The sequence below is a fragment of the Antechinus flavipes genome, chromosome 1 (assembly GCF_016432865.1).
Source record: "Antechinus flavipes isolate AdamAnt ecotype Samford, QLD, Australia chromosome 1, AdamAnt_v2, whole genome shotgun sequence".
Lineage (NCBI taxonomy): Eukaryota > Metazoa > Chordata > Mammalia > Dasyuromorphia > Dasyuridae > Antechinus > Antechinus flavipes.
In genome coordinates this window covers 157,542,703-157,557,869 of record NC_067398.1, presented here as the reverse complement: position 1 = coordinate 157,557,869, position 15,167 = coordinate 157,542,703, and the positions used below count along the sequence as shown (strand labels likewise).

The following is a 15,167-nucleotide window of genomic DNA, read 5'->3' as shown; positions in this document are numbered from 1 at the left end:
CAGTTTCACATATAAACTTTCTTTTGCTTCTGTCCAAAACACACCATCACTCAGTAACAACAGCTTGGCTGGGGTTTTTTGCTATTTTTACAAGCCAAATGGAAGAATACAGAGAATTTACCATGTGAAAAAATGTTCATATCTCATCTGAACAAAGAGCAGAAGCTTCCAGTTTCAGTAGAGAGAAATTATGACTGTGATACTTTCTACAGCCTCCACACCCTGACCTTTTTTCCCTAACCCAATTCTCTTTTCACATTAAGAGATAGGTGAAGAGGGTTGGAGATACTGAGGGGGCATATCCTTTCAAAAACTCATTACCAGCTGTCAAGGTGGCCATTTTGGCTGGACCACAGAGTATGTGATGGGGAACAAAGTCTAATAAGCTGAGAAAATTGTGGGAATTGTATGAACCAAACAGACTCTATCTTACAAAATTGATACCACTTTGAGATCTAAGTTTTATTTTTCTATAAACTCCACCTGCTTGCTATTTGTGGGAATTGAGTGACATCCTTTTTTACATTGACAAAAATTTATCTGCTGGTTGTTCTAACCTTAAACTTGAAAATCCATCATCTTTCCTCCAATTGGAAACAGATTGCTTATATCTTATACCCTGGTTAATATCCTGTTAATTGTGTTCTTTTAACATAAAAATCTTTCTGCCCCTGTCCTCAGGGTCCAGTGCCAAGCTGAGAAAACTTGGTTCTGATTTGTTAAATAACTGGCATATACTGCCTAATAAATATATGTTGCTTGGAAACTTGAACCTTTGTTTCCTCAGTTATTTCAGATTTTAACTATCACAAAGCTTGAAAAGGAGGGTGGAGCCACTGTATGACTCAGACCATACTGCCAACAAGGAAAAAAAAAAAGGCAGAAACACTTCCCTTAACAAAGGGCTACTGCTATTAACTTTCAGCTTCCACACTGGGAAGATTCACAATGTACACTCTCATTTTGACTTACAATGATCTATTTCAGTGCCCTACACATAGTACGTGCTTAATAAATGCCTGTTAAATTGAATAAGAATTACATGGAATTATGGCTAGCCATAAAGCAACTAATGCTTTTGCCTAACTTCTTGTCTCTTCTTCAAATGCTTTAGGTCTTAGGAGGCACTTTGCCAAGCCAAACCATTGACCAATATCATGTCCCTTGGTGCTGGAAAACCCTTTCAGAAAGAGCGATGAGGGCAATGCTAGAAGCTGACTTCCACAAAATATAGATCTCAAGGTCACAGAGCCTGTAGTATAATATCTCACTGAAAAACAATTCCTAGCTTACCTTAGGCAAAGAGTTGATGCCATCAGCAAATTGTTTTCAAATGTGAAAGTTAAGATTATTTGCTTAATCATGGTAATCTTTTCTAACCAGATAATCATGGTTGTCTAAGCTCATGAAGTCAGCTCCCTTCCTGTTTATAAATAGTATGATTATCTAAACATGAGACTACGAAATAAAAGGATGTATAATTTTTTGCAATTCAGTTATGATTAAAAAAAAAAAAACTTCTAGTTTCCTTTTCTTCCTTCTTAAATAATGTGTCAGAGAAACACATAAAGAATGCTTTCTTAATTATACTGCTACAGCCTTCTCTGCACATCACACATCCAAAGCAAAGCATGAGATCAAGCAGCCTATATCAGTAACATCTCATCAACTTGATTTAAGTAACGGAGTTGGTTCAGCAATAGCAGGACTTCAGAGCCTTAAAAAAAGACAAGTCTGCATGACCAGTGTAATGAGCCAAAACATTGTTGTGTTTCTGTCATTAGTCCAGGGAACAAAGGACTTAGGATCCAGCCACTCAGGAGGCTCAGGCAACAGGGTTTCCAGAGAAACCTGCTAGCCATTGTTATCATCCAAGCAATAAACCAAAGGGGAGATTCTGAGGGCAAAAATAGCAGAAAGGAAAATTTCCAACAGTTGTCACTGATTAGATCCCCATAAGCAATCTGACTCCTAACTAGGTGTGGGTTAGAAATTTTCTAAGGACTAAGATTAAGTAACTCTAAGTTCGGTAGAACACTGGTGCTGATAGGAAAATGTGACTGAAAAGATAAATTATAACACACATCAAAACTACATGATGTCCCAGGAGTCAGTGCAAACTCAACTAAGACTTTTAAAACATGCTATACTTGAATTTGCAAAAAGATTTTTCAAGGTTTTTTTTAAAAAATTATTCTAGGAATTGCGTAAAAACTTGTGTTTAAAAAGGTCCAACCCACTTGTTATTGCTACAATCAATGATATTTTGATGGCAACTGTTATTTTACTTCTATGTTGCATCATACACAAGTACACATCCAGGGCCTATGTCCCAGTCACCTTTCAGACATGCACACAATATTCTTGGTTGGGGCCTGTCCAGAGAGCAGATAAGCTACATCCCAGACAAGGAGTTTGGCAGTTGATGTGAAAGAGAGCTCCCAGAGGATGATAAGAATGCTCAAGAAATCTGATATGTGTCTATGGCAGGTCTTTATCTCCCAAGCCATAAAGAAACCTAGAGATGACCAATGCTTAATAGATTTTCATAGTGACTTGAAATTTAATGCCATATTGATGGTATTCTCCAGGGGATTACACCAGAAAACCACGGTCACTAACTTGAATAAGTTTAAATTCACAGAATTAATTTTTTAAACTTTTATACCTGGCAATAAATCTGTATTACAAACTATAGAACAAGAGGGAAAGTATGGATGTGGAGTGACATCAGAGACAATAGTTCTTCTCTCTTCCTCCTCCCACTCACTCACTCAACTCCACCATCCATATATTAAGCCCTTTAGTAGTGTCTCAGAGTACTTCCTAATATCACAAAGAGCCCTCATGCCTAAAAGAGTGTATAGATCTATTCTATAGTCATTAAAAGCATTACCTTAATAATTAGAATTCTAGAACTTGAATGAATATAAAAAGGAATATCATAACATATGTATATGTATATATATATATATATTCTGTATGTTATATATGATGAACTTACCATTGATATTACCTAATGAGAGAATATTATCCTGGTGATCAAGGATGCGTTTAACTTCAATAACATCCCAGTCTACAGATCCTTCTGTAGAAGATACCAACCTAAAGATAACTTAAAAGAAAAAAGTGAAAAGGAATAATTTCGAAAGATGGAGTAATAATTAAAAACATACACATGTTAACTTCTAATTTCATATATGATGGTAATTCCCATATGGGGATTCCTTGTGCCAATGCAAATCAGCACCTTCTCTGTTACTGAGAGTCCAAGATAACTTCTTGGAGCCCTTGGGAACACATCAATGGAGCCAGGTCCTCTTGGCACCAAGGCCAGTTCTCTATCTCCTACTCCACAAAATCTTGGTGGAAAAACTTCATCTGAAAAAGTTAAAAGAAAAACTGGATCTGAAATAAAATATTATGTTGCTTCCAGAAATCCTAGAAATCTTTTGAGAATGTCCCATCAGGCTTATGACTGTAATTTTTAGGACAAACTACATACTGGGTCACCTAAATAAGTAGAAATTAATGTTCTTTGTATGTAATGGGTGCCTATTAAGTGAATGACATAAAGCAACACAATTAAAAGAGATTACATAATGCACTAAGTGGAAAAAGTCATTCTAGGGAGGAAAATCTTATCCTGAAAGAGGATAAGTACCTCAGCTGCTCTGGTAGACAGTATAACTATTACTGGCTGCAATCTCTGCAATAGAGGAGGAAGAGGAAAAGGAAAAGGAATAGGAAAAAGAGAAGAAATATGAGGAAGAGAAGGAAAAAGAAAACAAGGAGAAGAAAGAAGAGGAGGTGGAGGAGGAGGGAGTTGTAGAGGAGAAAGAGTTAGAGGAAAAAAAAAAAAACAACTAGCTTATGAAATACCTGAAGCCAAAGACCCACCTAGCAGGAAAATATTATTTTCTAAATGAAAAAGAAACTAAAAAATTTATTTAAGAGAAAATGAACTCTATTCTCATTTTGAAATAGCTAAGAAAACATATGTTTAATAATCAATATGTTTGGGGGCCCACAGTGAATAGAGGACCAGCCCTGGAGTCAGGAGGACCTGAGTTCAAAGCCAACATCAGACACTTAACACTTAATAGCTGTGTGACCCTGGATAAGTCACTTAACACCAACTGCCTTGTAAAAAAAAAATTTTTAAAAAGGAATGAATATGTTTATTAAAGTGTTTACTAAATAAAAGTAACTCTCCCATTTCTTCTGCAAGCCACAATAGCCTCATTTCTCGCCAGATCACCAGAATTTGTGTTAATATCATTTCAATAAAGTAAGAAAACTAGAATAGTCTAACCTTCTAACTCTACTCTGAGTAATGAAAAACAAAAGTGGTGTGGGAACCTAGAAAAATACTCTCCAGAGATTATTAGATAAGTTGAAGAATGTCTGATTAAAAGGACACAGGCAAGTGTTATTGCAAAACTAAGAATTGTGGATAGCAAGTTGAATATAATGTCAAATAAAGCAAATGTCTATATCACATTATTGTGTGCTGATTCATGGACTTAAAACAATTCAGTAAGATATTCTTAGAGAGAAACAGAATCAAATCTGAGAGTAACACACACATTTACTCTCTCTCTTTTTCTCTCTCCTTTTTTACTCATTCTTTCTTTATGTATATAGGTATATATCTATACATGCATGCATACCAATAAGGCATAGGATTGAACTTATGATTTAATTGATATAGGGAACTCTCAAAGGAAAAGGATTCCCTCCACCAATACAGGTGTATATTTTTAAAAGAATATGTGATCTGGGTAATGGAGTGGGTGTGTTTAATACAGAAGGCCCAATGATATAATTTTTAAAATAATTTTGCTATAATTCACTATAATTTCCCCTATATGGACAAATGTATTTTAAATAAAATAATTACAAATATATTATGCTTTTACTTCCAAAATGAACATTTTCAGCCTATTATCTCTAATTTCAGTCTAAAAGCTGCTACTTGGAAACATGAAGATGGCTCCTGCATCTTATAAGAAACAGAAATACTAACACTACTTTCAGCCCAGACCCTACAGAGAGAAAAGAGGACAAGAGTAACCACAAAGAATATCTGTCACTTCTGGGGCCCAAAGTTAAGCTGGAAGAGGGAGTTCCCTGTTTTATTTCACAGCCACCCTGAACAGAGAAACTCAGTGCTCTCCCCTCCATGCCCAGAAGATTAGAATCCCTCACTCACTTTCTTATAAAGGAAGCTCCCTGATTTCCACTTTAGCAAGATACCAATTGTTGGTGGAGAGAATTTCTGGATGATCCTAGGAGACATCTGAGTTCACCCTCCCACTCATGCCAGAGGGGAAGCGTTAAGCCTGGTCCAAACAGCCAAAGCTACAGTGACAACAACAACAGGGCCTGGCCAAATACTCACTCAGTTCTTTGCCAACCGCTGCTGCGACACAGTTCTTAGGTAACTCAATCAAAGCGCTGATCCCTTCAAAAGCATCAAAAGAAAATGGGTAGACAATTATTTTCTCCACAAATTAAAAGAGAAACAACACAAATCCTTACTTCCAAATTTCACATAAAGAAAATAGAAGAGGCAGCATGACACTGTAGGTGGGTGGCCTTGAAGACAAGACCATCTGGATACACATCTTGCCTTGACACAAACTGGCTGAGTGATCCTGAGCAAGTCACTAAACCTTAGCACTCTAGGAAGCTCTGCAAGAGCGTAATTTGAAAAGAAAGTTGCAGCAGATCTTCATTAGTAAAGGGAATTTCTTCACTAAAAGTTTCCTATGCCAATAAAATCAGAGATAAGGATAAAAACAATCCTCCACACTCACAAAACAATAAGCATAATAACATAAATTAAGAAGCTTTTCAACAATATGCTACAAGAATATTTACCTATTTTCCCCATAAAAAAGGAATTCTTCAGTTGTGCCCACCTTCACAAAATGTCACAAAGATGACATTATTTTTCTGGTATTCCTCAAGTTCAACAACCACCATTTCAAAGGAAGGCTGGGACTGGGGGTACAGCGTATAATTATTAAAAACTAGAGTTTTTTCCGGTTGTGTCTTTATATACTCCCAACTTTAGCCTGAGTGATACCTCCTACTAAGTAATTGAGCTCCCCACCCTGAACTAATGGTTTTAAAGATTAGTAAGTTAATTTGTAAACTTCAAATCCTGAAAGAATGAAGTACAACATTGTGCCACATTGTAAAAATTAATTTAAATACTATAATTTTGACTTTCTAGGAATAAATAACTAGCATATGGATTTTTTTTTTTTGGTACAATTTTAGGCTAACTGCTGAGGCTCAACTCACTTGGAAAATGTTACAGTGATTATTGTTTTCAGCAAAGAAGAAAGACTTGACATATTGGGGTTGGAACACCCAAAGCTGTAGGCAACAATCCATTTTTTTGTTTTTTTTTCTTCTTTTAAATGTATTTATTTAAGATGTAAATACAAAATAGAAAAAAAAGACAGAAAAAAGAAAAAAAATTGTCATGTGCACAGCAAAACATGAGAGGATTTAAAATAAGTAACAATAAATTTCCATTTCAAGAAAGCATTCATAATAGAAAACATTTTTCTTTTGCTTTCTTGTAGGTTTTCTTTTGCCCTCTGTTGTGCATTTTTTACTTTATTCTTTTTTTCCTTCCTCTACATTTCTTCTAAGCAGACTATAGTTAAGCATGGATATATTTATGTGTGTATGTATGTATCATACACACATATGTTTACATACACATACATATACACACATCTAAAGCAATATAAATATGGCTGAAATATAATGTATATTTCTCTCTTTCAATTGAATTTTTTTAAACTTTGACTTTGAAATCAATGATTACTACCTTAGTTTTTTTTTTTCCCCTACAAATTCTAGTCCTGATTACTGTAATGGTGTTTGTATATATCTAGTTTCTTATAATTGCTAACTCTCCCTTATTTCTAATTTGGTAGCTTGCCTTGCTATTTTTTTTATTAAAACTTTTTGTTTACAAAGCATATACATGGGTAATTTTTACAACATTGACCCTTGCATAACCTTTTGTTCCAAATTTTTCCCTCCTTTCCCCCACCCCCTCTCCTAGCTGGCAAGTAGTCCCATACATATTAAATAGGTTGAAACACATGTTAGGTCCAATATATGTATATATACTTATACAGTTATCTAGTTGCACAAGAAAAATCAGATCAAGAAAAATCTAATCAATTAAGTAAAGGTTTATTTTTTTCATAAAACCAAGTCTTACTTTTATTTATTAATTCAATAATTTTTTTTTAGTTTCAATTTTATTGATCTTTTATTTTTAGAATTTGGAAATTTTAGAATTTTAGAATTTTTAGAATTTGGTATTTGATTGGGGTTTTAAAAAATTTTTTCCCTAGCTTTTTTAGTTGCAAGCCCAATTTATTGATCTTCTCTTTCTTGTCTCATTATTGTCATTCTTTTGGATGAAATTATTGATTGATTCAGATTTGCCATTTCACCCATTCATTCTTTAGGATAAGATTATTTAGTTTCCAGTTTCTTTTTGTCTATTTTCCTCTGGCCCTTTAGTGAATGAAATTTTTATTGCATCATGATCTGAAGAAAAATGCATTTATGATTTTTGCCTTTCTGCCTTTGATTTTGAGGTCTTTATGATCTAATATATGGTCAATTTGTGTATAGGTTCCATGAATTGCCAAGAAAAAAATTTTATTTTTACTCCTTTCTGTCTCCATTTAATTTTCTCCCAAGATCTATCATATCTAGTTTTTCTAGTATTTTATTTTTACCCCTTTTAACTTCTTATTTATTTTGTGGTTTGATTTATCTAGTTCTCAGAGAGCAAGATTGAGATCTCCCATATTATAGTTTTGCTGTCTATTTCTTCTTCCAACTCTGTTAAGCTCTCCTTTAGGAATTTAGATGCTACACCACTTTGTGCATATGTTTAATATGGATATTATTTCATTATCTATGGTACACTTTAGCATGATACAGCTTCCTTCCTTATCTCTTTTAATTAGATCAATTTTTGCTTTTGCTTGATCTGAGACAAGGATGGATACTCCTGCTTTTTTTTTATTTCACCTGAAGCATAACAGATTCTGTTCCAGCCTTTTACCTTTATTCTGTATGTGTTGTTCTGCTTTAAATGTTTTTTTTATAAACAACATATTGTAGGATTCTGGCTTTTAATTCAGTCTGCTATCCGCTTCTGATTTAGGCAAGAGTGTACCCCATTCACATTTACAGTTAAGAATACTAATTCTGTATTTCCTGCCATCTTATTAACCCCAAATTATACTTTTCTTTTTCCTTTTCCTCCTCCCCAGTATTTTACTTATGAGCATTACTTGCCTCCCCTTTTCCTTTCTATGTAGTCTACCCCTTCCCGTTTCTCCTTTTCCCCTCCCACTTTTCTATAAGGGAGAGAAGTTTTTCAGTGAAACCAAATATTCTAATATTCTTTGGGCCAAATCTGATGAGAGTGAGATTCACACAATATTCGTCACTTTCCTTTCTTTCCCTCAATTATGATATGTTTTCTTTGCCTCTTCCTGAGATGTAATTTCCCTCATTTTACCTCTACTTTCCCCCTTTTCTGTTGCAATCCTCTTTCCACTCTCTAGTTTCTTTTTTATATTATAACAGTAAAATCAGATTATACATGTACTCTCAATGTATACCCATAATAGAAATGCAGTTCTCAAGAGCTTTTTTTTTTTTCTTTTTTACCTTTTTATGCTTCTCTTGAGTTCTATATTTGGAGGTTAAATTTTTTGTTTAGCTCTGGTCTTTTCATCAAAAATAAACAGAATTCACCAGTTTCATTGAATGTCCATCTTCTTCCCTGAAAGAAAATGCTCAGTTTAGCAGGGTAATTTATTCTTGGGTGCATTCGAAGTTCCTTTGCCTTTCGGAATATCAGATTCCAGGCCCTTCGATCCTTTAAAGTAGAAGCTGCTAGGTCCTGAGTAATCCTTATTGTGGCTCCTCAGTATTTGAATCATTTCTTTCTGGCTGCTTGTAATATTTTTTTCCTTGGTCCAATAGTTTTCCAATTTAGCCACAATATTCCTTGGGGTTTTAATTTTGGGGTCTCTTTCAGGAGGCATTCAGTAAATTCTTTCAATGGTCATTTAACCTTGTTTCTATGATCTCCAGGCAGTTCTCTTTGATGATTTCCTGAAAGATAGTGTCTAAGCTCTTTTTTTCATCATGTATTTCAGGGAGTCCAATAATCCTTAGATTGTCTCTTCTAAATCTGCTTTCCAGATCGATTATTTTCCCAATTAGGTATTTTACATTTTTTTCTATTTTTCTTTTTTTTTTTTTTTTTGGTTTTGCTTGACTGATTCTTGTTTCATTGAGTCATTCATTTCCATTTGTTCAATTCTGAATTTTAGTGAATTATTTTCATTTACTTTTTTTATTTCTTTTTGCATTTGTCCAATTGAATTTTTAAATGAGCTGTTTTGTTCTATGGAATCTTTTTCCATTTCACAAATTCTGGTTTTTAGAGGAATTATTTTCTTTTTCCATTTTACAAATTCTGTTTTTCTGGGAGTTGCTTCCTTTTTAGATTTTATCAAATCTATCTTTTAATGAAATACATGCTTTTTTCCTTTTCACTAAGTCTATTTTGTAGTGAATTTTCTTCAGATAGTTTCTGTTGCCTTTTGTAAACTCTCTTGCAAATTTTTCCTTTCCTTTCCCCATTTTTCTTCTCTCTTTTAAGATCCTTTTAAATTTCTTCTAGGAGAGACTTGTGTAATGGGGACTGGTTTATAATGCCTTTTGGGGCTTTATTTGGAGACAATCTGCCTTAGTCTCCTCAGGGTTTGAAATCTGTTCTTCTCTTTCACCATAAAAACTGTCTATCATCAGAGTCCTCTTTATTTTTTTACTCATTAAAAAAAAAAATTAAGGTCTGCTTTTAGGGTGAGAGAGGTTTTCAAGCAGTGCTGGGTCAGTACTGATTCACTTCCGGTACTGAGTAGATGTGGCCTGGTCCCATAAGATTCTGGCATTTTGGGGTTCAGCATTGATCTTTTGTGTTTGTGTTGGATGTTTGAAATATGTTCTTTTTTTTTTTAAGTAACTTTTTATTGATAGAACCCATGCCAGAGTAATTTTTTACAACATTATCCCTTGTACTCATTTCTATTCCGATTTTTCCCCTCCCTCTCTCCACCCCCTCCCCCAGATGGCAAGCAGTCTTATACATGTTAAATAGGTTGCAGTATGTCCTAGATACAATATATGTGGGTAGAACTGAACAGTTCTCTTGTTGCACAGGAAGAACTGGATTCAGAAGGTAAAAATAACCCAGGAAGAAAAACAAAAATGCAAATAGTTTACATTCATTTCCCAGTGTTCTTTCTTTGGGTGTAGCTGCTTCTATCCATCATTGATCAATTGAAACTTGAGTTAGATCTTCTCTTTGTCGAAGAAATCCATTTCCATCAGAATACATCCTCATACAGTATCGTTGTTGAAGTATATAATGATCTCCTGGTTCTGCTCATTTCACTCACCATCAGTTCATGTAAGTCTCATCAATCCTCTCTGTATTCATCCTGCTGGTCATTTCTTAAAGAACAATAATGTTGCATAACATTCATATACCACAACTTACCCAACCATTCTCCAATTGATGGGCATCCATTCATTTTCCAGTTTCTAGCCACTACAAATGGGGCTGCCATAAACATTGTGGCACATACAGGTCCCTTTCCCTTCTTTAGTATCTCTTTGGGGTATAAGCCCAGTAGTAGCACTGCTGGATCAAAGTGTTCTTCTCTTTTACCATAAAAGCTGTCTATCATCAGAATCCTCTTTATTTTTTTACTCATTTTTTTTTTAAAAATCAAGGTCTGCCTTTAGGGTGAGAGAGGTTTTCCAAGCAGTGCTGGGTCAGTACTGATTCATTTCGGGTGCTGAGTAGACGTGACCAGGTCCCATGAGATTCTGGCATTTTGGGGTTTACCACTGATCTTCTGTGTTTGTGTTGGATGTTTTCTAACTTCTCTGCTGATCTACCGGCTTACAATCAGGGCAGAGTGGTCAACCGTACTGTAGATTCCTCCTTATAGATGCTCTGCCACATGGAGTCCGCACCATCAGCAGAGTCTGTACTACCCCATTGACTCTGCAATGTCATTTGTATTCAGCAGCTTGTGCTTTCCTGCCTCCCTTCCATTTCTGTTCGAAACAGATCTTTTCTGGGAATATTTGAAATTATTTTCTGCTGATAATTTGTTGCACTCCTAATATTTGTGGATTTTGCTGGTCCAGAGCTAATTCAGTGGCTGGATTTCATAATTAGTGTGAGGGTTGTAGAAAAGGATCAGAGAGAAATGTGTGGCCTCTCAGGCCATCTTAGCTCCACCCCCCAATAATCCATTTTCTTAAAATATTTTTAAAGTATATATTGAAAAGAGAGACTGTATGGCATAGTAAACAGAATGATAAGTCATAATAACTTGAATTCAAATCTTGTGTTATAGATTCTAATTGTCTGAGCAAGGACAAGTCTTTTTAAAAATTATACTAAATTCTACATACTTCTAGGTACTTTCCTACATTGGTCATTCTACTTTTGTTGTTTTCAGTTTAAATTGTTTTGTTGCTACTCTTTTCGTTTATATTGTTATAGTCTTTATTATTTTCTTGCTTCTTCTGCTTTTACTTTGCATCAGTTCATATATCTTTGTAGTAGTCATCATGCTTAATCTTTCTTGTAACATAATGCTATTCCATTGCCCTAATGTACCACAATTTTTATTTTACAGCTATTCTCCAATCAATAAACTTTATTTCCATGTCTTTACCACATATTACTGCTGTGATATTTTAATGTAAATAAGGCCATTCTTTTTGATTCTGACCTCCTTGGGGACTATGCCTACTAAGGAAATCTCTGGAACAAAAAAAAAATTGGACATTTTAGTCACTTTCTTGATATTATTCCCAATTGTTTTCCAGAATGGTTAGACCAATTCACAATTTTACCAACAATGCACAGCCATCTTTCTACAAGCTCTTCTACACAAATTTTTGTTATTCTTGACAATTTAAGATGAAATTTCATTGTTTTGATTTGTACTTCTCTTCTTAGCGATTTGGAGCATTTTTTCATATGTTTATGAATAGTTCACAATTCTTTTTTTTTTAGAAATGTTTGTTGATATCTGTTGACCACATGTTTTGGGGCTTATTTATTTCTATTAGTTGTCTATATGGCTTCATGACAATGGCCTTTTTTCACTCCTCAGGCTGAAATTTTGTGAACAGTTTTCTTTCTCTTGTTTCTCTTCTGGCCTATCACAATATCTCTTACATTCATCTCTCCTCTCCATCTACACAGTCATCACCCTAATTCAGTACCTCATCACTTCTTGACTCAGCTCTTGGTCTTTGCTGTGGCTTGCTTGTCTAATAGTTGAGGAGGTAGAAAGGGCAAGATGTAACAATAGATTGGCATGTGAGATAAGAGGTGGTGATAAGTAGTAACACCAATATTACAAACCTGGATAGGGGTGCCTTTGACAAAACTAAAAACATTTAGAAGAGAAGAGGTTTAGGAATAAAAATCAGGATTCTAGTTTGAGATATGTTGATTTTGAAATGTCTCCAAGGCATTCAGTTTAAAATTTTCAGTAAACAATTGTTAATAAGACTCAAGTGCACATGCACGAGAGACAGACAGACAGACAGAGACACACAGAGAGAGAGACAGAGAGAAAGGGGAGACAGCAAGGGAGAGGAAGGGAAAGAGAAAAAGAGACAGAGGCAGACAGAGAGATAGAGACAGAGCCAGAGAAAGAGACTCAGAGAGAGACAGACACACAGACAGAAAAAGAGAGACCGAGAAAGAGAAAGACCAAGAGACAGAGACAGAGAAAAACCGACACACACACACACACACACACACACACACACACACACAAAATTAAAACACATGGAGTAGAGGGTCTGAGATGGAATCTTGGGGTATGCTCATGGTAAGGGAATGTGAGGTGAACAATGACCCAGCAAGGGAAATGGTGCTGAAAAATGGGAGAAGAGTAGGAAAACCCGGAAAGTTAAGAGTATTCCAGAGTGCATGTCAACATTGCCAGATGCAGTAGATTGGCTGAAAAAGATGAAGACTAAAAAAAGACCACCAGGTCTAGTAATGAGATCACTGGTAACTTTGGAGACAACAGTTTCAATTGTGGGATGAGGATGGAAGCCAGATTGTTTCCAACCTCTTCCTGCAATTAAGGAGTGAGAGGTGGTGAAATGGAGGCAGCAAAACAGTTTTCTTAAGAAGTCTAGCTGCAAAAGAGAAAAGATATATAGAATAAAAGTTTGTTAAGCAGAGTAATGGAGGTCTTTTAAGGATAGGAAAGACTTAGGAGCAGTTAGGTGGTGCAGTGGATAAAGCACCAGGCCTGAAGTCAGGCCTTGAGTTCAAATCTGACCTCAGCACTTGACACCAGCTGTATGATCCCTTAATGCAACTGCCTCAGGAAAAAAAAATAGAAATGACTTAAAAGATGTTTGAAGACAGTAAGAAAGTATAAACCTATGGGTGGCTGGCATTAAAGAGAGCAAGCTAGAGACAGGAGTCAGGAATCAAACAGAGGTTTTGTTTCAAACTGAAGGAAGTGGTTTGCAATCAAGGAGACATGTGCCAGAGCCCTTCCCCTGCTGGCTTTAGTGTGGAGATCTCAATCCTTCTACCAATGACTATCCAGTGAGCAGTAGCCCTGACAAGGAGGGGTAAAAGCAACAATACAATAAGTTTGATTCACAGCACAGCTTCACAACCAAAAACAACTCTGCGATTTCACTGTAGCAGAGTCCACCTAGAGGATGCATACACAGGATTGTTGTTATGCCACGCTCAGGAAACAGCTAAGGCTCTAGAAAACAGGGTGTCTCCCAATATCTTGATGGAAGAGATCAGCAGACAGAGAGAAGTTGATGATTTAGGGGTTGAAGGGAAAAATTGAATTTAGAATCCATTTAGAATATGTGATTCTTACCGCCTATCTTGGCCTTAGTCTTTCCAGTTTGGTGACTCAGACACCTCCAAGTCCTACCTGCAGTATAGGAGGCACAAGGGACACAACATTGGGGCTGGAGTCAGAAAGGCCTGAGTTCAAATCTGGCCTCAGACACTTACCAGCTATGTGACCCTGGGCAAAGCACTTTACCCTGTTACTTCAATCTGTAAAATGAGCTGGAGAAAAAAAATGGCAAACCTCTTCAATATCTTTGCCAAGAAAACAAAATGAGGTCCCTAAGGGTTGGGCACAAGAACAATAGAAGTCCTACTTTGAACCATTAAGAAATGGCCAAATTTTTGGATTTGGAAATTTTTTCCCTCTAGCAGAAAAAGGAAAAATGTGAAGTTCCTCTTAGCCTTAAGTACTTCGCAGAGAGTTGTATGTGAATAAATTTCTGAAATTTTTTTTGGAAAATGTATATATTCAGCTGAACAGCCAATCCTTTACTAATACTAATTGTATATGTTCAGGAGGAAGAGAGCCATCTACATCCAGAGAGAATCCTGGGAACAGAGTATGGAACACAACATAGCATTCTCACTCTCTCTGTTATTATTTGCTTGCATTTTGTTTTCTTTCTCATTTTTCTTTTTCTTCCTTCCTTCCTGATTTCTTCCTTCCTGATCCAATACATATATTGGATTCAACATGTATTTTAACAGATTTAATATGTATTGAACTACCTGCCAGCTAGGGGAGGGAGTGGGGGGAAGGAAGGGAAAATTTAAAACAAAAAGTTTTGCAAGCGTCAATGTTGGAAAAATCACCCATGCATATGCTTTGTAAATAAATAAATTAATTTTAAAAATAAATAAAATTTTTAAAAAAGAAACTAGAGGGATTTGCTATTTCTCTCTGCCGCTCAATTTATATATGAAGAACTGAGGCAGAAGGAATTTGTACTTTGGGTGAGGAAGATGAGTTTCCCTGACTCCAGGCCTAGAACTCTATTCTCAGTCAACTAGCTGCTCTAAAGACCAACTACTAGGTTACATAATGTCTGCAATCTCACACTGAAGAAATCACAGATCCTTAAAGTAATAGGATACGTTGCTGTCACTCTTCTAATTGTAAATGGATGTCAAGGTGATTATTAGGTTCCACCATCTTGGA

The 15,167-nt window shown here is 35.6% G+C and overlaps 1 protein-coding gene and 1 long non-coding RNA gene across 3 annotated transcripts in view; one reads left to right on the top strand and one right to left on the bottom strand.

Annotated features, from left to right (window-relative positions):
• Positions 1-15,167, bottom strand: part of WDR41 (WD repeat domain 41) — a 71,844-nt gene that overhangs the window by 17,778 nt on the left and 38,899 nt on the right. For both annotated transcript variants that reach the window (XM_051991854.1, XM_051991861.1), the window contains exons 7-8: positions 5,405-5,467; positions 3,005-3,115 (exon numbers count right to left, since the gene is read on the bottom strand). In XM_051991854.1, the coding sequence (XP_051847814.1) occupies positions 3,005-3,115; positions 5,405-5,467 (174 nt within the window). The remainder of the gene's footprint in view (positions 1-3,004; positions 3,116-5,404; positions 5,468-15,167) is intronic.
• Positions 5,474-12,860, top strand: LOC127558638 (uncharacterized). Its single transcript, XR_007952951.1, has 2 exons — positions 5,474-10,005; positions 10,953-12,860. It is a non-coding gene; the product is annotated as an uncharacterized LOC127558638 (long non-coding RNA).